The sequence below is a fragment of the Podarcis muralis genome, chromosome 13 (assembly GCF_964188315.1).
Source record: "Podarcis muralis chromosome 13, rPodMur119.hap1.1, whole genome shotgun sequence".
Classification (NCBI taxonomy): domain Eukaryota; kingdom Metazoa; phylum Chordata; class Lepidosauria; order Squamata; family Lacertidae; genus Podarcis; species Podarcis muralis.
The window spans coordinates 18338223-18361229 of record NC_135667.1 but is presented as its reverse complement, the minus strand read 5'-3'; the positions used below and the strand labels follow the sequence as shown (position 1 = coordinate 18361229).

At 42.0% G+C, this 23007-nt stretch overlaps 1 protein-coding gene across 4 annotated transcripts; it reads left to right on the top strand.

Moving 5' to 3' along the window:
• The first annotated feature begins 94 nt into the window (after positions 1 to 94).
• Positions 95 to 21164, top strand: SYNGR4 (synaptogyrin 4). 4 transcript variants are annotated; one of them, XM_028701585.2, is made up of 5 exons: positions 95 to 176; positions 2268 to 2409; positions 3891 to 4128; positions 9977 to 10113; positions 20889 to 21164. In XM_028701585.2, exons 2-5 carry the CDS (start codon positions 2314 to 2316, stop codon positions 21105 to 21107), a joined length of 690 nt encoding a protein of 229 aa, XP_028557418.1. In that variant the 5' UTR covers positions 95 to 176; positions 2268 to 2313; the 3' UTR covers positions 21108 to 21164. The 4 variants fall into 4 exon arrangements, with proteins under 4 accessions (XP_028557418.1, XP_028557415.1, XP_077773183.1 ...); XM_028701582.2 differs by lacking the exon at positions 95 to 176 and adding an exon at positions 192 to 392; XM_077917057.1 differs by lacking the exon at positions 95 to 176 and adding an exon at positions 393 to 451.
• The last annotated feature ends 1843 nt before the right edge of the window (positions 21165 to 23007 follow it).

Sequence of the window (23007 nt, the reverse complement as noted above, 5' to 3'; positions counted from 1 at the left end):
AATACTTCAACTTCAGAAACACGCAGGCGCAGAGAATCGTTCTCCCCCCCCCCCTCTCCTTAGCTAAACTGAGCGTGCAACACGTCCTTTCCCCGCACCCGCCTCCACTTTTCGGGCTGTCGGTGCAAACTGCGCACGCGCAGCTTTGTCTGCGGTCTGCTCCAGCATACAGAATTGTAGGATCCTCGCGCACGCCGTCGCGCGCTCCTTTGGCGCCCCGCCCTATATCAACCGTTCTTTTCCAACTGCCTTGCTGAGGCGGCGGCTGTCCGACCAGTCAGGCTTCGAGTTCGCTCACACGCTCTATTTGTTTTCCCCACCCTCCGTGCGCGGGGGCGCAAAAGGCGGGAAAATAACCTCCAAGTCTAAGGGAGTTTCTGAAGGGGTGGGAGGTGAGGAAGAAACTGGGTTTATTAAGGATTTTTTTTTACAAAAGAGGAACTGAGATGTGGTAATACAGCGAGTTCCTCATCAGTTTTTGAGGAGGCGCAAGTGGTCAGTCCCGTGATGCCAAGGAGCATATTTTTTTTTATTCCTGTCAGAAAGGGCCATAATTGGGCTTTCATAATATCTCCTCACACCACTCCTGGATAATAGTTTAGGTTGAAAGATAGGCACTCTTGCACAGCAGTCCTGCGAGATTAATAGCCAAGCAGGGATTTGAGCCCATGTCTCCTTATCTAAACCCAACACTCATTAAGCACCGCACTTGCTGACTCCTGCTTTTGATGGAAATAGCCTCAATGAGTTTCATATTTACCAATGAACGTTTAAGATACAGGCCACTTTGTTACTTGCCCCACTACTGTGGTGAATGGGAAATGTCCAAGTAGATAAGTTCTGATTTTGATTTTAATGGTGAAGGGGAAAAGGTCAAAGGATACAGCCAGGTTCACACCAAACCTATTTTGATGAGAAACAGTGAGAAATAAACTGCAGGCATGCTCTTTATGGCGGGGGTCAGGGAATGTATCCATGCAACGTTTCGTTCTGTTTTTATAAGATGTGTGAAGCAGAAAATGTTTAAAAATACAGGAAAGTTAGAAGTCAAAACAATTCTCGAGTTTCGTTTACTTGCTTGGAAAATCAATAGATTAATTAGGTGCAGAAAACAAAGACAGAAACTGGGGGAACACTTGTCTGCCATACAAAACAAGTTCAATTTTTGATCGGTGCTAGTTTGGCTGTTGGGGCTTCATGATGGTGCGGTGTGCTGTGCAATAAACTATTGCCCATGATTTTACTGAATAATTTCAAGAAGCTTGCTCAGATTCATTTTGTAAAATATAACTTTGGGGTAAATTTGGAGAAATCTTATTCAAGCCCATAATGCTTGTATAATGCATGGTTAGTTCCAGTACATTAGGCCTGGAGCACATACTAGATTGGTCTAATCCAAAATGTTCATAGCCTGTCCATAATTTAGGCAATTATTTAAAGAGTAATTATCTCAGAAGAATTGCCATATGATGCTTGTGGAATCAAAAGACAGCAAGTATCAAAGGTTGGAGTTCAATGTCTTGCTTTTCCAGGCAATTCCATCTGTGCAACACATCCACCCCCCATTCTTCTGCGTTGTGTTGTTCTAGGGATTCCCCCTAACTCCTCAGAACCAATTGCAGGGGGTGGAGGGGAGAGGAGAAGGGAAAGCCCTGTTGTGCAAGTGGAAGCTCTTGCACAGGATTTCTGCTAAGGGCCTGGTTAGGTGAATCCTTCCCAAGATCTGTAATAAAACTCCATAGTTCTCATTGAAAAATAAAAATGCAAATTTCTCACTACTGCAGTTTCAGGGCAATATATATATATATTGGCAATTAAATTAAATTTCGGTCAGTCTCATCCCAGTGCACTATTACTTATTGCTTCATTAAGGTTTCCCAACCTTATGGGCTTTTAAAAAAGCAAATGAAGCACTGCCTGAACTGAACCACCCAATCAATTTAATCTTTACAAAACTTCAACTACATATCAGTTAAGATTATACATTTGCTTTGCTTCTTCGTAAATTCTAATCTAAACAGATGTAGAGAAGAAATTTATTAAGTTAATTTTATTGGCTTTACTGTGCTTTTGGCATGACAGTGGTCAGATACTCACCTTAGAGTCTGGTGATTGGGCGAGACCCTTGTAGGTCTCGGAAAGATGCCTTGATAAACTGTACTACTTTTGAATTTTCAGGTGTTGGTAGGTAGAAACTTAGTAGTGTTTTCCTGCCTCATGCTTCTTTTCTAATCTATTTCATGTTTCCCAACTTTTGTTTCCCGCAGCTCTCAAAATCCAGCTTTCTTCTAGTGACAAAAAGGAAACTACAGAATGAGGAAAGTGATTACAACTTTGCGGGAATTCTCAGACCATGACCTGGTGCACTTCTTCATAAGACCTCAGATCATTGCTCGGATGCTGGCAGGGGTGAGAAAAAGTACAACAAAATCAAACACCAGTTCCATGACTTCTAAATTCAGGATCATATTTAGACATTAATTTGGTTTTGAATCAAAACAATCCCACCAGAATTACTTTCATTTTTTTTCCTATTACAAACTATGAAATTCCAAAGAACATATCTCAGTAGAACATGCATTGTTTGGACATCACCAGACACTTTCAGGGGCATTTATGCAAAGGTTGCCCTATACCTGCGGAATATGCAAGTGTAAAATGCACCAACACCAACTTGCACTCACACACACACGCCATCCATCTACACAAAAGATGTACACAATTTCTGTTACCAACTAAGATCCAGTTCTTTGGTTTTATAAGCAGGGCAGCTTTTCCTAACCCCGTGGCTAGATTGCCTCTACATGGACGAGCTTCTGCAAGTTTGAATGAAGCACTGAACTCAAGTGTCTCACAGCTCTCACATTGATAGGAGCAGGAGAGCTCCTGATATTATTTTCTGTCTCATTGAATCTCAGTTTAGCATGAGGTATGAATCAGGATTCCTAATTTCAAACACACTCTGGTCAATTTCTAAATAAGCTAACTTCAAACCATAGGTTATGAAGCTGATTTACTAAACTAGCTGGGGTTTGTTTCAAATCAGAATTCCTTATTTGTACACAACACTAAGCCAAGATTCAGTGAAACTGATACTAAACTTGGCAGCTCTCTCCTCAGCTGTGGGGGAGTCTGGTTTTTCACTCAGGTTTGCTAAATCTCATTCAAGTTGCACTAAACCATGCAAATGTAGCCCATGTTCTTCCATCAACCTCATTTACCGTACAATTTCCATTATATGAACCAGAGTTATGTACCAGTTGTGTTCCCATGGGCGTAGCCAGGTTTTTTTTGGGGGGGGGGGGGCAGGACTTTTGGGGGAGCAGAACTGACGTGATTGGTCAGTTAGTTAAGTATTTCTATTGTTTTATTTGATAGGGGGAGCAGCTGCCCCCCTTGGCTAAGCCTATGTGTGTTCCCCATGATAGTTTTGGTTTGTGTAAGGAGTTGATACAAATCTCTGACTTTTGTATATTTTCCATGCTATTAGTAAGAGTGATGTTGGTACTACTTACATTGCTATTTTGTTCTTTTTAATAGTAATCAGCCCCTAGCATCTAGGCAGTGTAGTATGTTTTGGATTTGTCTCTAAATTCAAAAGCTTTTTATGAACAGCATGATTATTTTCCAAAAATGTAAGCAAAAACTGCCCAAGTCTGCTAAGAACCTGAGACTTTCACTTGAGATATATGTGGGACATGGTTAGGAAGAGCAGAGAACTAGACTTACTCATTTTCATCTCAATGCATACACTATGGGATTTAATTATTGGAGAGGACACAAAGACAAGATGGGTTGATTGTAAATATAGGCAAGTGTTTTAAATGAGACATAATATGGTATCTCAACAACAATCATACTTAACTCTTTCTTGCTTTCGCCCTTCCCAGGTTTTATCCCTGACTATATTTGCCTCCTTGGTGACTGAAGGTTATCAGAACCTGACAAATTCTTCCCAACTACATTGTGTTTTGAATGATAATGGGACAGCCTGCTGCTACGGCATCACAGTTGGCATACTCGCTTTCCTCCATTGTCTTCTCTTTTTGGGTTTTGATGTCTATGAACCTTCCATTACAACTCACAAATTCAAATATACCATCCTTGTCCTGGATGTCACCTTCTCCAGTGAGTTGACTTCCTTTCTTCCAAAGCCATGGGATAGAGTTTTGATATATGTGATTAGTAGATTGTGAAGCCCTGACACAACCAGATGCAAAGCCAGCATAATCGTATATTCTAACCCCTGTTGTGTCCCAAAACTAGTTTACATCACTGTAGCTATTATTTACTATACCTCCTACCACCACTTCTTGTTGTGTCTCAGCAAACCAACCAGCAGTTTCCCCAATGTATCAGCCTCAGTTGCTTTCCCATTTATCCCACTGCAGCTCTTTGCCAGTTGATAGTGTTTGGTACTCTGCTTTATCTGTCCCAACGGCCAAGGTGGTGGAGCCAAAGTGACAGACCTAATTATAAGATGCCATTCTGAAGGCACTGTAGCTTGTTTCCTATATAAATCAACTCAGTTATTGAAATCTGCTCCAGAGACCCTGCTTTGGGTCCCCTTGCTGTTAACAGTGCAGAGGGAGGGGGCTTATCTAAGACCTCCTTAGTGTGGAGGAAAAGAAAAGAAACCTAAGATCCAAATTATTCTATATTCACTTTTATCAATATGTAGTATGTATCATTATGTACATACAGATTTTCCGTAAGAAGCAGAAGCTATCCATGGGTGGGTTACTCCTTCCATTTTCTGGGTAGACAAGGCTATATAAATACCTTCAAGCTTATTTGTTTGCTGAGAGGAGATCTACCATTTATGGTCCTGTCTGCTTTGCAGTGATGAACTTCCAGATGGTTGCTGTTTTGCAGTGGGATTCACTTGGCATATCTACAAATTCAGTTTGTGCAAGTAAAATGGATTTTGTGCTCTTATGCAGTAAACCTGCTTTTGAAAAAAATCCAAAACTTTCTGGGTTAATGGAAGTGATGGGAAAACAAACGGGAAAATATGAGGTAACAGTTGCTTGATACAGCGCTATAACCTCCCTGCAAACAAATCAAAATGAATGCTCAATAAACCGGACTTTGTGTAACATCTCCACAAACGTTATGCAAACAAATCAGGATGAATTATCAATAACTAATTCATCTATAAGCAACCTCTGGCAGGGAGTGCTAATCACCAGTGGTTAATAACCAGCTGCTCAGAAAAGTTACCTCAGAATACTGAAAGCTAAAGCTCTGCAGTCTTCAAGAACTAGGTTGGAGCAGTATTAGCTGATTGTCAAGGGCATGGAAATATGGCTATGTCTCCTCAAGGTGCTAGTGGAGATCCAACAATATTTATTGGTCAGTTTTTCTTACCAAATGCAACTCAAAGCAACTTACAACCAAATAAACAGAAACACACAAGATATACATTAAACAAAAAAGTACGTTAAAACAACACATTAAAAATACCCCACTACCACAGTTGTCTTATATTCCTTTCCCCATCTCTTTAATAACAGTCCCTCACATATGTGCCTTACCCTAGCAGCATTTTTGCACAGGTTTCCACCTTTCCCCACTCCCACACAGAATTATCAGAATCACATGTCAAAGCTTAACTACATCTGCAGGAGATTGAGGCGTTGAGGTACTCTGCCATCATATTCAGGTAGGGAAGGGGAGGAGTACCTCTGTGAAACCCTAGAGAGCTGCTAGTAGAAATCCTGAGCTGGATAAATAAATGGCCTTAGTGGGTGGGGAAACCTAAGGCCAGGGAGCCAAATCCAGGCCACAACCCTCACTGGCCCTGTTCTGCACCCTCAAGTCTTTTTGTCTGGCTGGAATGTGCGTTTCTGTGAACCTATAGTGCTTTTCACTTGCCTGGGTGATGGGTAGAGAGGCGTGTATATGTGTAAATAGTTGACTTGTGTGTGGTTGAAATGTAGCCTATTGTACAAAGGCAAGGGAAGAGTCGCATATGTTACTCTGGCCACTTTTTGCCTTTGTCCCCACTCACAACTGATCCCAAAGGTTGCCCATGAGGGAATGTGGCTATTGTACTACAAAAGGTTCCTGTAAAATATGTGAAAGAATCCATGCTGCTGATGGGCACACTGACTGCCTTCTTCTACAATACTGATTGAGTATTGTATTGCCTTCTTGTACCTCTGCCTGTTGTTTCATTTCTTGATGAGCGAATCCCTGTGCTGGGGAGTTCACAAAAGACAACAGACAAAACATGGAGACAGACAAGGAAACAATAAGAAAATACCAGTTCCATACAAAATGCTGTCATTTCCACATGCTGTCTTATCTGTTGCTGTCAGACTTATTGGACAAGCACGATCACAGAAAATGAGTGCTTCAAGTAGGGCAATGAGTTGGCATTATATATCTGAATAAAACATTTTTCAGGCCCTGGCTTTTGGCAACTCATCAGTGCTCAATACAGCTCCAGAAATGCCACTGAGCCATCTCATCTGGTTTTTTTGCCTTCCATCTGTACTGCCTGTCAAAGATCTCCACACCTTCTGTCAGATTAAGCTATTGAGTACATTGCCTTCCCACCCCACTGGGTATTCATTTTAGGCCCTCTTTATCCCTAGAAAATATATTGGTTAAATTAATTACTTTTGCCCTATATGTTGTTCTGCGCCAGTACAAATCTAGCATAGTTTCTTTATCTCAGAACCAAAGAATAAAGTTGAGTTCACTGAAATGGAAAGGTATAGTTTAAAGTATAGTTAAACCACATCAAAAGGAAATACATTTTACTATGTAAACATAAAATCCAGCAAAAGAAAGGTCAGATGTTTCGGTGATTTCCTCAGGAGTGCAATAGATAATACTACCAAATTTGTGAGGAAAAGCAATACATTCTTTTGCCTCTGTGTTTAAAGCCATATCTCTAATAATTAAAGATTAGTAGAGGCCAGATTATCCCACACCTGCCCTATTTTGGGGCTCTTGCCTCTAAAACATCTGGCACAAGTCTTATTTGAGATAGGATGTTTGGCTGGCTGGACCATAAACAAAGCTGATGCAATCTGGCAGCTTTCCTTTTCTCCCTTATTGTTCATCAGCTACAAAGGCAAAAGCTCCTTTTAATACACCTGTCAATTGTGCAGTGTTTGTTTTAGGGAATGATTGCCCTTCTGATCCCTGAAGGCAGTTGGTTTATCCATGAATGCAGGAGCTTTTATTAAATTTAGATTTTGCTGACTTAGTTCTGAAGCTGCTATAATGCTGCTGCTGCTGCAGTTTAGAGCCACCTTCTCAATTTCTCACTATGAGATTGGTCAGGTTTTGGAATGTAACAAGAGCCCAGCTGGAACAAATAAAAGGCCCATCTAATCCAGCACCCTGTTCTCACAGTAGCCAGCCTATGGGAATCCCACAAGCAGGATATGAGTGCAGCTGTGCTCTCCAGCAGCTGATATTCAGAGGCATGCTGCCCCTGATAATGCATGTAATTCAGTTGCCATGGCTAATAGCCGTTGATAGAGGTCTTAAAAGGTAAAGGGACCCCTGACCATTAGGTCCAGTCGTGGCTGACTCTGGGGTTGCGGCGCTCATCTCGCTTTATTGGCCGAGGGAGCCGGCGTACAGCTTCCGGGTCATGCGGCCAGCCTGACTAAGCCGCTTCTGGCGAACCAGAGCAGCGCACGGAAATGCCGTTTACCTTCCTGCTGGAGCGGTACCTATTTATCTACTTGCACTTTGACGTGCTTTCGAACTGCTAGGTTGGCAGGAGCAGGGACCAAACAACGGGAGCTCACCCTGTCGTGGGGATTTGAACCACCGACCTTCTGATCGGCAAATCCTAGGCTCTGTGGTTTAACCCACAGCGCCACCTGCGATAGAGGTCTAACTTGTCATTAATTTGTCTAAACCTCTTCAAAAGCCATTGAAGTTGGTGGCCATTGCTACATTTTGTGGTAGTGAAGCACACTATGAGATATGTAAAAAAATACTTCCTTTTGTTTGTCCTGCTGAATCTTCCAACATTCAGTTTCATTGGATGACTTTGGGTTCTGATATTATGGGGTGAGGGACTTCTCTCTATCCACTTTCTTCATGTAATGCATAATTTTATACATCTCTATCATGTCCCCCATACCTTTTTAAAACTGAACAGCCTCAAAAAATGTAACTTTTCCTTATAGGAGAGTTTTTCCAGCCTCATGATAGTTTTGGTTGCCCAAAGCTTTTCCAGCACTGGAATATACCTTTTGAAGTGCACCAAGCAGAACTGTACATAATATTCAGAGTGTGGTCACACTTGTATCACAGCACTACATGTAATATTTATGATTTTATTTTCAATCCCTTTCCTAATGATCCCCAACATGGAATGCGCCTTTTTCACAGCTACTGAATACTGAGGTGACATTTTCATTGAGCTGTTCATCATCACTCTGAAGATCTCTTTACTGGTCAGTTACCAGTCACCACTAATTCAGTTTCCATCAATCTTTATGTGAAGTAAGGATTTTTGTCCCAGTGTGCATCACTTAAACTACTTTACTTTGAATTGCCATGGTAATATTTATTTAGTTACTATTTTATTTATTACATTTATATACCACCTTTTTCTTCCAGGGAGCTCAAAGTGGTGAACATGGCTCTCCTCCCCATTTCATCCTCACAACAACCCTGTGAGGTAGGTTAGGTTGAGAGTCAGTGGCTGGCCCAAGGTTACCCAGTGAGCTTCATGGCTGAGTGGGGATTTTAACCCTGCTATCCCAGGTCATAGCCCTACACTTTAACTACAATACCATTCACAGAATTTGGAGAGATGATTTTGGAGCTCCTTATACTGTAATCCATTTTTGCTCTTACTACTCTGAACATTTGGGTGTCATCAGCAAATGGGGCCACCTCACTGCTAGCCTCTAACTGCAGTTCATTTATGAATAAGTTGAAAAGCATCAGTCCCAGTATAACTTTTTGGGGACCCTACTTTATACATCCCTTCAATGATAGAACTATCCATTTATTCCTGCTCTCCATGTCATGTTCCTACTGATCCAAACAGGTCTTAAAGGTAAAGGTACCCCTGCCCATACGGGCCAGTCTTGACAGACTCTAGGGTTGTGCGCCCATCTCACTCAAGAGGCCGGGGGCCAGCGCTGTCCGGAGACACTTCCGGGTCACGTGGCCAGCGTGACAAAGCTGCATCTGGCGAGCCAGCGCAGCACACGGAACGCCGTTTACCTTCCCGCTAGTAAGCGGTCCCTATTTATCTACTTGCACCCGGGAGTGCTTTCGAACAGGTCTTACAGTCTGCTTATTGCTAAGCTTACTTGGTGAGGGACTTTAACAAAAGGTTAACAGCTTTGTGTGTTGTTTTGGTTTTACAATCAAGCAATATATAATTTTTATGAAATTACATAAATAAATCTCTATCCATATGCTTATTGACATTTTTAAAGAACTCTAAAATGTTGGTTAGAGGGAACTTACATTTATGAAAGCCATGCTGGTTCTTCTTGGGCAACATTTGTTTTTATATGCTTCTATCTTTAATAATATTTTCTACCAGTTTTTCTGGAAAAAACGTTAGCCTAACCACTCTGTAATTTCCCTGGTCCTCTCTGGATTCCTTTTTTTAAAATTGGGATTACATTGCCCATTTCTCAGGGTTGCCATATGTCCTCTTTTTCCAGGATATGCCCTCTTTTTTATGAGTAGAGTCGTCATAGTGAGCCATAGTTAAAAATAGAAGTTGGCAAATGTGTCCTTTTTTTGCTCTTCAAAATGTGGCAACCCTACATTTGCTATATTTTACAGCAAAGATATCCAGAGAGAAGAACTTTTATCAGTTAGGAAGAACAGAGCAGTACGGTGAACACCAGAGGCTACTGAACCTTATATTATCTTATTCACCAGTTAGCACAAAAAGTCCTGCTCTAAAATGAAGCTTCATTTGAGTTTTTAACTGTTTGTATCACATTCTAACCTCTTATTTTCTCCTCAGTTATCTGGACATGCCTGTGGTTTGTTGGGTTCTGCTTCCTAGCCAATCAGTGGATCAGATCAACAAGCCACTACCTGCTGGGAACTGGTGCTGCCCGAACCAGCATCACCTTTGCCGTCCTCTCCGTTCCATGCTGGGTGAGTCAGTCAAGTACTCCCCTTTTATTTCAGAGTAACGAGAAAGCCTGCTGAATCAGCAACATAAGAGGGGTCCCTCCCTGCAGAGTGTCAATAGAAAAGACAAACCCATCTTATCAAAGCCAAAGTTGATCCCTTCCAAGAAGCAGGTGGCACATACCCTAGTTATTTAAGGAGAAGAGGGTGATGCCATAAGGGGCACTATTTTTCCTTCTATATAGTGAATGTTATCCCCCCCCTGAAATGTCGTATGATAAGCCTAATTCTCTTTAGCATGTACACACAATTTTTTAAATCAGAGAGTGTTTGATTATGAATCAAGAAACAGGCAGTGAAGCTACATTTTAGCTGGCATGAAGTGGCATATAACAAGACATAAAAGTCCTTTCTGGGGAGGAAAGGTAGGTGGCTAGTCAAAGTTCAGTTAATACTGAGAAAGTGAGCTCGGGGCAGAGTCAGGCCTAGGCCAGGCCAGTTGTCTTTTGCTAATTGCAGCCTCCAGTTGTGGGTCCTTGGCAGCGGAAGTGCTTCTCTGAGACAGGTGTGTCTGTCGTCCAAAGGTGGTTGCTGCAGTGGTTGCTGGTGTGTTTGGCATAAGGTAAAGGTGAAGGGGACCCCCGACCATTAGGTCCAGTCGTGGCCAACTCGGGTTGTGGCGCTCATCTTGCTTTATTGGTCGAGGGAGCTGGTGTACAGCTTCCGGGTCATGTGGCCAGCATGACTAAGCTGCTTCTGGCGAACCAGAGCAGCGCACGGAAACGCAGTTTACCTTCCCACCGGAGCAGTACCTATTTATCTACTTGCACTTTGACGTGCTTTTGAACTGCTAGGTTGGCAGGAGCAGGGACCAAGCAACGGGAGCTCATCCCATCACGGGGATTCGAACAGCTGACCTGATCAGCAAACCCTAGTGTCAGAGCTGCCCCAGGTCCCAGCTCACAGAGGACCAACGCCAGTCCGTTGCTATATTAAATAGTCTTTATTGAAGTTCAGTTTCTAATTTACAGCCACGACGCGCAGCTCTACGTCTTAAACCCTAGACCGCCGAAGCTCCGTCTAAGTCTCCTCCCCCCAGACACCAGTTTAAGACCCTAGCCTTGCTCCACCTCTTTCTCTGCTCCCTCTTCCTCTGGGTCCACCTGTCCGCCGGGGTTTTCCCCTTTCTAGACTCTTCTGACGCTGACTCCCCCGAGTCTTCCCCCTCCCTCCGGCGGGCTTTAGGACCTGGTTCCCAATCTGGGCTTCCTGCTGTCCCGCGCGCCTGTACATTTGAACTTGGCGCGCGCGCCCAGCCTGCCACCTTCCTTCTGACCGTTATACTGCTCCTGTCGCTGCTCCCCTCTTCGGGGACGCTAGCTGGGCCTGACTCCTCCTCCCTGCTTGCCGGAGGAGACGCTGACTCTGACCTATGGGACTCTTCCCCCCCACTACACTCCGGTGGGGAAGCTGGCCCTGATTTCCAGCTACTGCTCTGGGAGTCTCCGCTGGCCCCCTGCTTCTGGTGTGCCCCCCCTGGGACCCCCCTTGCCCTGGCCATCGGCGCCCCCTTCTGGGAATCTTCTGATTCACTGGAGAGGCTCATGGAATCTCTCGGGTCACTGTCATTCTGCCCTCCGCTGCCCTCAGATTCTTCCCCTTCGCTCTCCGTTTCCTCTCTCCCCTGCACCTCTGCTCCTGAGCCCCTGACACCTAGGCTCTGTGGTTTAACCCACAGTGCCACCCACGTCCCTTAGTGTTTGGCATATGGCATATGGCATTTGACATATGGCAGTGTAAAATGTGTGAGAATGTTGTACATAGTACTTCCTGGAGTGCAAGGCCTAATCCCTTTAAGCATATACAGGTATACTAAAGCTGCATTAATGCAAACTAGTGCTGTATTACTGTTTAAATGCACTCAGTTTAGAGTTTGTGCATTAGAATGGCTGCCAAATTGATTTACGGTGGCAGAAGAACATTTCAAATCATTCCCAGGAAATGAGAGAAAAAAGAGTGTTGGTCTAACGTCAGCTTTTGGTAACATTGACATTTTTAGAACCATACAGTAGGCAATTCAGATTAGCAGTTTATTGACTGGACTAGCAAATGGAAGAAACAAGACAAATAGATTGTTAGCAAAGTTAATCCAAGAAAAAAATCTTGAAGCAAAAAAATATTAGGATTATGCAGGTCAGAAAGTTCCAAGTTTCTGCCACTGGCCGCCAAGGCAATGTAAAGAAGCTAATCTTTCCTGACATTTCCTCCTTCAGAATTGTATGGTTAGAGATGGAGTACTTAATTACAAGTGTTGCTAATAGAAACCCACTGCTGAATATGGCTAGAGTAGCTGGTGAATTATAGCCATAGCAGCAGTAGCACCATTTTCTTTTAACTCTTAGTTGATAGCAAGATTTACTGTTTCAATCCAGCTTTGGGGTTAAATGCACCATAAGTTGGCCATAAAATTAAAATACCTTGGAATAGCATTAAGCATGGCACCACTTGCAAGTAATAAATAAATAAATAAAACCTTCATTGAAAACCTTCATTTTTGAAATAAGTAATATAGTTTAAAAAAATCAGGATCAAGAATGAACTTCAGTGTACAGTGCATAATACCTACAAGAAAGGAGTGTGTGTGGTCTATTTGACCCCACAGTTGTTGGTTTTTTAAATGTTCCATTAGCATACAGTTATGTTAGTATAATACAATACTGCAATAATGAGTTGTTAATTATCTGCAACAACAAATTTTGCAGAAGGTGCAACTGTAGCTCACACAACCTATATATTTACCACATTTTACAACTGCATGGTCTAGATAAAATCATGAAGCACACGATTTCTGCAATTTTCTGTCATTACTTCAATCACAGAGCTGGCATCTGCCCCTTTTGTGGGTGTCAGCCATAGCAAACCATATCAGATCTGAAGCTGCCTTTCTTTGAATAGTCCCAGGCAAGCTGGCTATGTTTCTTGATTCAATCACAGTTTGTTAAACTCCAGGCCCAAGTCTACTACAAAGCTACATCTTTCATCCCATCCACTGCATTGTTGGTTGTTCAATTGCTAAAGAATGCAGGCATTTAAATTGGCATTATCTTCTGTATTTGAAGGGAACACTATTGGCCACAATTTGATTATGATTTTTAATGTTAAATGCAGCCCATCTGGTTATACCAAGACTTGTCTTAGGATTTGATTTGTTGTCTGAGATAGCTGTATCTATGGATTTAAGAAAGGTGGATCACTGTCATTCCTTTACTTGGCAGATAACTTACAAATGTCAAATCTTTTGGAAAACCAAAAATGCTGCTGTTGATATTTCTTGATTTATGGACAAGGAATAGAACCCTGCATAAGTAGGGATTCCCCTGTATGTGTGAAGGGATATGGAATTGGCCACACACATCACCTTATATAATCTCAAGCACACAAATGTGTCTCAGTGCATGGGAGAAAACTTGGTTTGCAACTTTTCTGCAGAATGCAGTTTTCACAATTAACAGTGTTGTATGAGCAAGGTGCTACCTTAATGCCATTTGCCTGTTCCTTGCTCTGAAGTATGTGTGTGCTTGTCAAAGAAGAAGAATTATTGTAATAGACAGTTATTGACTCACACTTGCGTTCATGAAAGGGTTAACCTGAGCTCAAGTTGCCAGTATGGGTTGAGCTTAGCCCCATTCCTTTCCTCAACTTTCTCTTTCTGCTTTCTGGAACAAGCAAGAAGCTATGTGACCCATGGTTCCCAGTTGCAAGAAAAACCAAGTGAACAGAATCGCTCTAAAAATGGATTTATAAAGCCTGCATCTTTCAAATATACCAGTAACCAAGTTTTAATGTGCTTTGAGCAATTGCCATTGTGTTCACTCTGCTACAAGACAGTATGGATCTCTCTTCCAAATCTCTATCTCTTAACAGAAACCCTCTGCCCCAACCAATGTTCATCACTATCTGAGAATGGGCCATCTGAATGGACCCACTACCCTTACAGGGGGAAATTGCTGCTACCAGTCCAGCTTCATCAAATAATGGTTCAACCATGGCAAGGGAGTGCACTGCACCCCCTCCTACCTTCAGACCATCCCTCAAATCACATGGGGGAAAGACAACATCAAGGGTGCGTCCTGTCCAGTATGTTGGACCAATGGTCATTTGAAACAGCCCCATGGTTGAGGCCACGAAGTCCCATGCCAGCTCAACAGTAGCCTTTGCTTGGATGTTGAAGTCACTCAGAAGTATTCTCTAGGGGTCCTCCAAAAACGTGGATCTAGAAAACTTGGTATTTGTGGCCCTAGAAGATTAGGAGAAATATCATAGGCAACTAATCCTTCCAAAAGATATATAGTAAGTATATGTACATATAATAACTAAAATTATGATGCAGGTAGAACAGTTTGGGTCACTTTGATTAGGAAACAGTTCCTTGCTGCTAGTATCTGAAGTTGCTGGTTCATAATTAAGGGAATCCAGCCCATACTCTAAGCCTAATATAGTTTACAGAAGGGGTGCCTAGTATTTAAAGCACATAAAGAGAAAAGAAAGCGCTTGCCTACTCTGCTTTAGTCCTGAGGACTCAATACATTTCTACCAATTTTAGTAGTGAAGAAAACTGCCTCAGGACTGAGCTCTTTGGTGCATGTTTATTCCTTCATTCCTTGTGGAACTGAGTGACTCACACTTCCCATCAACAAGCTGTAGAATTAATCAGGAGGAGCCTTCATATAGAAGCAGTTGCAGCAGGCCTTCATTTACAATCTGGCACAGAATGAGCCCAAGCAATTCAAGACCCAGTCCAGCCTGCGGCTGGAGTTTGTTAGATCCAGAAGGCTGAGCAGCTAACAAAGATTTTAACTCCAGCAGGGACCATTGGTAATGTCTAACCTGACCCCCTGTCAAGCATAGGGCAATTGAATTCCCTCTGCTAACCGTAGCAACCCACTAAGTAGAATTTGCAGAAAGCACACCTTTGACCAAAGTCGTATTTTACAACTGCAATGAGAAACTGGAGGATTTGCAGTCAGGTTTTTTTTATCAATAATGAGGAGAGGTGATCACAATACCAGTAGATTTAAGGACAGTTACCAAAACACTGAAAACAGAGTACCCCATTTTGAATATTTTTACAGTGGAAATATAAAATTTCATTTTAAAATATTATTTGTTTTCCAAGAAAAATCAAACTTGCATATTTTTATAATATTTTATTAATACTTTTTTATTGAGTTATATTGCAAATACATACAAATAAAAAACGTGAAAAGAAAAAGGATTTTAAAAGGTTGCAAAGAACAAAAGAAGAAAAGCAGAAATTTAAATAAATTACATAAACTAATACAATTAAATCTTAATGAAGATAAGAAAAAAATCATAGATGAAACGTTAATTCATTCATTATTAAACTAAGACTTTGCAAACCAAATGCATACACTTTAAACAGTTACCTCTTACATATTGTCTGTTTTTCTAAGAAGCTAACACTTCTTAGGTATTTCATTTTTCATATTCTTTTGTTCTTTGGACATCCGTCAGTCTCACAACAGTTCATTATTCCTAATTAAAACCAACTTATCTGTATTTCAGTACATCCCTCATCTTGGTATCAGGGAGCTTTTTACCTTTGCAGGGTTATTCTGGACACAACCAGATCTTCACTGCTGAACTCATCAGATATTTATTTAGGTACTCCCATTCTTTCTTAACTGTGTTATTTGCCTTGTCTCTTATTATATCAGTCAGCTTTGCGAGTTCCAAGTGCTTGCTCAGCTTACACAACCATTCCTCTTTGATGGGTATGGGTTCCTCCTTCCAATATTTAGCCACTAATATTCTTGCTGCTGACGTAGCATAGATAAATAGTCTTATTTTATCTTTAGGGAAATTGTTTGTCAAAATTCCCAGAAGAAATGCTTCGGGGTTTTTTGCAAAAGATTTTATTAATACTTACTGTAATATACTACATTAAAAAACAAGCCTAAAGAAACAGAAGAATGCAAACTCCTCTCTCACAGGTAGATCTTACCGTATTTTTCGCCCTATAAGATGCACTTTTCCCCCTCCAAAAATGAAGGGGAAATGTGTGTGCGTCTTATGAGGCGAATGCAGACTCCTTGGCTTCAGCGATAGCAACGCGAAGCCTCCGGAGGCTTCGCGTTGCTTCCGCTGAAGCCAGGAGAGTCTGCTCTTTGAGGCTGGCGGTGGGGGAAAGCAGTGCTTCCCCCATCGCCAACCCCAGAGGATGGGGGGCAGCGGGAAGGCGTGCGACGCCTTGCCGCTACTCTCCAACCCGGCTTCGAGGCTGGCGGTGGGGAAAGCAGCGCTTCCCCCATCGCCAGCCCCAGAGGATGGGGGGCAGCAGGAAGGCGCGCGACGCCTTCCAGCTACTCTCCAACCCTCCTTTGGGCTTTTGCGGGAGATGGGGGAATTCCCCCACCTCCCGCAAAAGCCTGCAAAAGCCTCGCGCTCTTTAAAGGGGCTCTGTGGCTTCTGCTGGCTTTTCTAGGAGGCAGAGTCAGTCCCTTCTCCTTCCTGCGGGCTTTTGCGGGAGATGGGGGAATTCCCCCACCTCCCGCAAAAGCAGGCAAAAGCCGCGCGCTCTTTAAAGGGGCTCCACGGCTTCTGCTGGCTTTTCTAGGAGGTGGGGGAATCCCTTTAAAGAGCGAGGAAAACCCTTTAAAGAGCGAGGAAAACCCTTTAAAGAGCGAGCGGCTCTTGGGGGCTTTTCCCCAAGGAGGGAGAAGGGACTGACTGGCAGAGTCAGTCCCTTCTCCTTCCTGCGGGCTTTTGCGGGAGATGGGGGAATTCCTCCACTTCCCGCAAAAGCAGGCAAAAGCCGTGCGCTCTTTAAAGGGGCTCCACAGCTTCTGCTGGCTTTTCTACGAGGGGGGGGGAATTCCCCCATCTCCTAGAAAAACCCGCAGGAGCCGCGCACCATTTAAAGAGCGCGCCGCTCTTGGGGGCTTTTCCCCGAGGAGGGAGAAGGGACTGACTGGCCGTTTCAGTCCCTTCTCCCTCCTGGTCGAAAAGTCCGCAGGAGTCACGCGGGGCTCCTGTGGGCTTTTGCGGGAGGTGGGGGAATTCCGCCACCTCCCGCAAAAGCAGGGAGAAGGTGTTGGAGTAGCGCACAGGCTGCGTGCAGCCTGTCCACTGCTCCCAGAGCTGCGGGGGGAAATCATATTTTTTCCTTGATTTCCCCCCCTGAAAACTAGGTGCGTCCTATGGGCCGGTGCGTCCTATAGGGCGAAAAATACGGTAACTCTTGTTCAACACAGAAAGAGGTAAACCCTCCCAGCTCTCACCTGGTTTCCCTCTCTTCTCCCAGCCTTCCACCCTGGAAGATCTTCCCTTCCTTGCCTTTCACTCAGGGTCCTTCACCAACCATCAATCACCGTCACCTACTTGCAATCCCCTCCTTAACCCAGAGTAGACAACAAGAAGCAAAAACACAAAAGCAAAGCAAATAATTGGGTTGCCATATTTTGAACAGCAAAAAAGAGGACCCATTTGCCAACTTCTACTTTTAACTATGGATCGCTATGATGACTCTCACTTTACATGAAAAAGAGGACATATGAAAACCCTAAGAAAAGTAACAAAAAGATAAAAGTAATAAAAGAATGAGAAAATAGTAAAGGAATAAAAGATAAAGATAAAGAAGTAAATAGGACTTCCAATTTTCCAACTATCAGTTGTATGTATAAGAGTCATTCAAAGTACTCAAAATGTTTACTCCAGGCTGGTATCTAACTGTTCCTCCTTCTACTAGGCGATGTTTTCACAGTCTTCGGGCATCTGGAATGCATTGATTTTTTTCTTCCACACAAAATGTCTAAAAGAGGTTCTCCAATTACTATTACAGATAAAAGTCAACAATAAGTCTTCCTCCAGTCCAGCGTAACAACTTTACTTCCAATACTGAAAAACAATAAATCGTCGACCTTTATTCCCTCAAGAATCTATTCGCTGTGGCCATATATTGAGACAGTGATTCATAGTTATTTACTTCTATTTTATTTTCAGCCCTCTAGTGCTGCCTCTTCTTAAGCCAGCAGTAGGGTCTTATTTCAGGTGTGCCTTTTAACCATTTAACCAGCAAACAGAAAACTTGTCATAATTTATAGCTGTTTCAGAAGTAATTGAAGGAAGGAAGGTTTGCCCTAGGGACTGATCCCTAGGGTTATTAAGTGGTGTTTGGGCAAGATTTTGATTCTTCCACTCCCTGATCACTTACCTGTCCAGGTTCCTTGAAGGTTCCTTGGTCCCATAACGAGACAGCAGCCCTTCCATAGCATTGGAAATTAATCAGTTATCTTTGTTCCCCCAATGGCTTTCATTAATCACTATCTAATTATCACTGTTGATGGAGTTTTGACAGGAGACGTCTAATCAGCCATGATTCTGATCCAGAAGTCCCAGTCCTTCCCCCAAAATTCTAATACTGTATGCTTATTGAGAAGCAAAATAGTACAGCTGTTCTCTTGCTTACCTAACACAAACACTGTACTAGAATACCATTTTGTATTCTGATATTTGCCTCCCTCAACTGTTAACTTCCTCAAGGCTCACCCACACATCCCTTCCAAGCTTCCTTCATCTCCCAAAACCCGCTTGCCAGTTCCCTGAGAATATAAGAAGTACTCTGCTGGATCAGACAAATGACTTATCTAACCCAGTATCCCATTTCCTGCAGTGGTCAACAATATGAATTTCTGTAATCTCATTTTAAAGACATTAATTTAGAAGCCATCACATTTTGTGGTAACAAATTCCAGAGTTTATGCATTGTATGAACTTTGCTCTATCCTGAACAATTCAGCTCAATCAGGTGACCTCAGATACTAGTATAAAAAGGATTTAAAACTTATCTCAAACAACTTTCTTCACACCATGCATAATTTTATACACTTCTCTCATGCCTTCTCTTACTTGCCCTTTTCCAACTCTACAATACACCTTTTATGTTACGGATTTTGTATGTGATGCCAATAAAAGGTTTGATGATGAATATACTTTTTGAGATGCAACAACCAGAAATGTACACAATATTCAAGTGTAGCATTAAAATATTAGTAGGGAGGTGTTTTATCCCTTTCCTAATGATTCCTAGCATGTACCACCTGTTCCCCAGCTAGAATATTATGTAGATTTCTAGTTACCACATCTCAAAAAGGAGATGTATTGTAAAGCTAGAAAAGGGGGAAGGGGGAATGACTAGGGGGTCCTAAAGTTGCAGCAACTCCCTCATGAATAAAGGTTACCTTTTTAGGGCTGTTTGGTTCAGGAAAAGGGTTGTTTTAATTGAGCTATCATCATGACCCCAATATGTTTTTCCTGGTAAGTCATTGCCAGTTTATATTCAGTTTTTTTGCTTGAATGTGAATCACTTTATAGTTGCTTGCATTGAACTGTGCTTGCCATTCTGATGCCGTCACCAGGTGTGGAGAATGCCTTTTGGATCTCTTTGTTTTTATCATTCTGAGTAATCTGGTGTCATCCACAAACTTGACTACTTCGCTGTTCACCCCTATCTCCAGGTTATTTATACACAAGTTGAAAAGTACGGGTCTCAATACTGGGGGCTTTCTACATCTCTCTGTGAGACCTGTCCATTTATTCCTATCCTATTTCCTGTTCCTTTAACTAGTTACTAATTCATAACTGAACAAGTCCCCTGATTGCTAAGTTTACTCTGGACCTTTCAATGAAGAACTTCTTAAAAGCTGAAAATCCAAGTATACAATGAGCACTGGAATCCCCATAAATATTTTCTTGTTTGCACAAAGAACTTCAAAAGATCAGTGAGATAGGACTTACCTTTGCAGAAATCATGTTGACTCTTCAACTTGTTATTCAATATGCTTGATAATTTTATCTTTAATAATGCTTTCCAGCAATTTCCCCAAAACATATTAACCATGTAATTTCCCAATCCTCCAGTATGGAAGCCAATCTTAGGGACCAGTTACAAAATCAGTACTTCTACATTTGATTTTTAAAGATATTTTAGATGGGTAGAATTTCCTCTGACAAGCCAGATACAAAAAATTCATTCATCGGCTGCTTATCCTCCTGAAGCATACCTCCAACTCCCACCATCCTGAGGTTCAGCTGCCTTTGTACTTGGTTTCCTGCTTCTGATGTATTTAAAGCATTTGCTATTGTTGGGATCAATATTCAGTCATGTTCGTCAAATTATTTTCCCTACCCCAACCCTTATTGTCTACTTGCATTTCTTTTGTCAGTTTGTCTTTCTTTTCGCTCTCCACAATTTGGCAACACTTTCATTTTCAGAAGGAAGCTTTCCTGTGGCTAATAGCTTTCATGATTCTGTTTGTTAACCACACTACCATCTTCTTGAAGTTATTGGTATTTTTGTAGTATATGCATTTGAGCCAAGCTTTTATTGTTGGAGATTTGTATAAACTCCCAAGTGCTTTGGAGAGGTCAAACTTTCTTGACTTTTGCTTCAACTTCCTTTTTACCCTCCTTTTAAAGACATTTCTTCTTTGAAGTTAAATATTACTTTTGCTGGACATTTCTGGCAATTTTCTTTTTGCATACATGTTGAATTTGATAGTGCTGCAGTGAATGTTAAGTTGAACACTTACTGTCTTGCACCATATTGTCCTCACAAGTTACTTTCTAAAGCCCAATACATTTCAAGTCCATGACTGTGCTGTGGTTTTAATCCACATCTTCTGGAGCTAACCATTGCCCTTCACTTGCTCTTTAAATAGTTTGTGCCATTTTCACAGTTGCATACAAGTGCCTGATCCACCACCTATTCTCTCCCACAGGTGTACCTGGCCTATGTGGCTCTGAAAAACCTGCAGGCTGAGCCACCTGTTCCTTACAAGCGGACCTTGGATGAAGGATCTGTTGCATTGACCACCCTTTCATCTTCCACTAGCACTTCCCTTCCAAACAATATGGGTTACCCTGAAAATGTGGGTGTAGCCTCCTACCCATCCACTGCTGTACCCCACCGGCTGACATTAATGAATACTGATGACTAGGCAATTATTAATTTCACAGTAAATAAAAAGGGGATAGAAAGAGAATTTATTGCCAAACATGAACATTTATTTTATATGTGTAAATCTGTTTCTGCTAAAGTAGAGCACCATGAAAAATAGGGAGACCAACCACCTCCTAAGCACAATAAGGACATGGGGCCACAGCTTCACAAAAGAAGTGGGTGCTCACCCACTCACCATTCCCATTGTCTAGGCTTGCCCAGCTTCTGCAGCACTAGCTGTTAATCCTGGCTTTAAAGGGCTAAAATTAACTAAGAATAGTCCCCCACTGCTGCTTCTATATGAACTGCACTACTATGGCAGCTGTGCACATGTGTTGTTTTCCAGTCATAAAAAGCCAAAGATATTACAGCTAGGGGAGATAACAAAAAAGGGAGACAACGTGCATGTGCAACTGCCACACATTTTTTTCTCAACTGGATATAGCAAAATGCAGCTATTCTGGCTGCCAGTCCCAGCTTTAAGAAATCAAGGAAATAATGAAAGCACTGGAGTGACATTTGCCCTCTGCCACCCAGCTGGTGTGCAGCACTTCAGATACAGTCCTTTCCCCATTGTACTGGTTCAATGCAACTTGTTTAAGCCTTGTGAATGTTAATATATGGACTTGTGTGAACAATTTTAAGCCTGAACAAGGCTATAGACAGATACATCCTGAAGCTGTCGTCTCCATAGCCATTGTTGCACTTTTGCTAGATAGTGTAATCAATTAGATGCTAGCCACTGAAGGCTATATCAGTATAGAACCTAATCCAGTAAAGTTTCTCTGTGATTCTGTGAAAGATATAAATGATTAGCTTATATGTGTATGCTGCCACACAGATTCAAATTTACCTAGTAATGACTACTGAATGTTTCAAGTAGCTACTAGCTTTCTACAGCAAGCAACAGCTCCTTAAATATCACAAATATCTGGAAAACAACGGGCTATTTATGATAACCAAAACAGAAACCTAATGACTGCTACTGGATAATCATATTAAAGGTATAGAACTTAAAACATTACTAGTCATTGCCCTATGACTAGTCACTCAAACTATGGCAACTCTTAGGCTTTACTTCTATTTGAAATAGTTTTCGGCCTTTGATGCTGAAAGAAGTTTAAGGGGAAATGCCATCTTGCTCCTGTGCATGTCTGCTCAGAAATAATTCCAACTGAGTTCAATAAGACTTACTTCCAGTAAAGTATGCATAGGATTGCAGCATGAGTGCAATTTTTCATATATCCCAATTCAAGAAGAGAAATCATCCATATGTAAAAATCCATCTGCATGTGGGTGCATGTCCTCATCTGCAGAGATAGAAGAGCTCCCTCCATGCAAAATGCATGACATGTTCGCATAGCATTTCCAATAAAGTAGAAAACTTCTCATACCATTACTTGCAAGCCAGTAATTCTAATTCTTTTCCAAGCTGCTTTCATACATGAGATTTATAGCATTTTTGCTTAAGACTCTAATCTTTACATATTCATACATGGGAGTAAGCCCCACTGAACTTGGCAAGATTTACTTTTGCATCAGCACACTGTAAATCGGTCTACAATGCAAACTGAGAGCTTAAATTGACTAGAACATGCTTTCAATTTATCTTCCATATTCCATCTCACATTAACATTTACATCTGGCCAGAATAGCACTAGAGAGGCTCAAAGGCCCCTTTTAGTGTCATGTGGAGACACATGACATTTTGATTGGCTAAGATAAAAAGTAATTTTGCTGAGACAGCAGTGTCTTTGAGAACCAGAGAAAAGTGGCAACTACAGAAAATGTGTTTTATCATAACAAATATTAAGGCTACAATTGTATGCCTGCTAACGTAGAAAGCCCCACTAAACTCAGTAGGTTATATCCAACTAAACTTTATTCAGAGTAGGCCC

Excerpts from the sequence above, each read along its gene's own strand:
- SYNGR4 (XM_028701585.2), top strand. The coding sequence starts at position 2,314 with ATGAGGAAAGTGATTACAACTTTGCGGGAATTCTCAGACCATGACCTG. Across the intron at positions 2,410-3,890 it reads TTGCTCGGATGCTGGCAGGG|GTTTTATCCCTGACTATATT; the intron begins GTGAGAAAAAGT and ends CGCCCTTCCCAG. Across the intron at positions 4,129-9,976 it reads CCTGGATGTCACCTTCTCCA|TTATCTGGACATGCCTGTGG; the intron begins GTGAGTTGACTT and ends TTTTCTCCTCAG.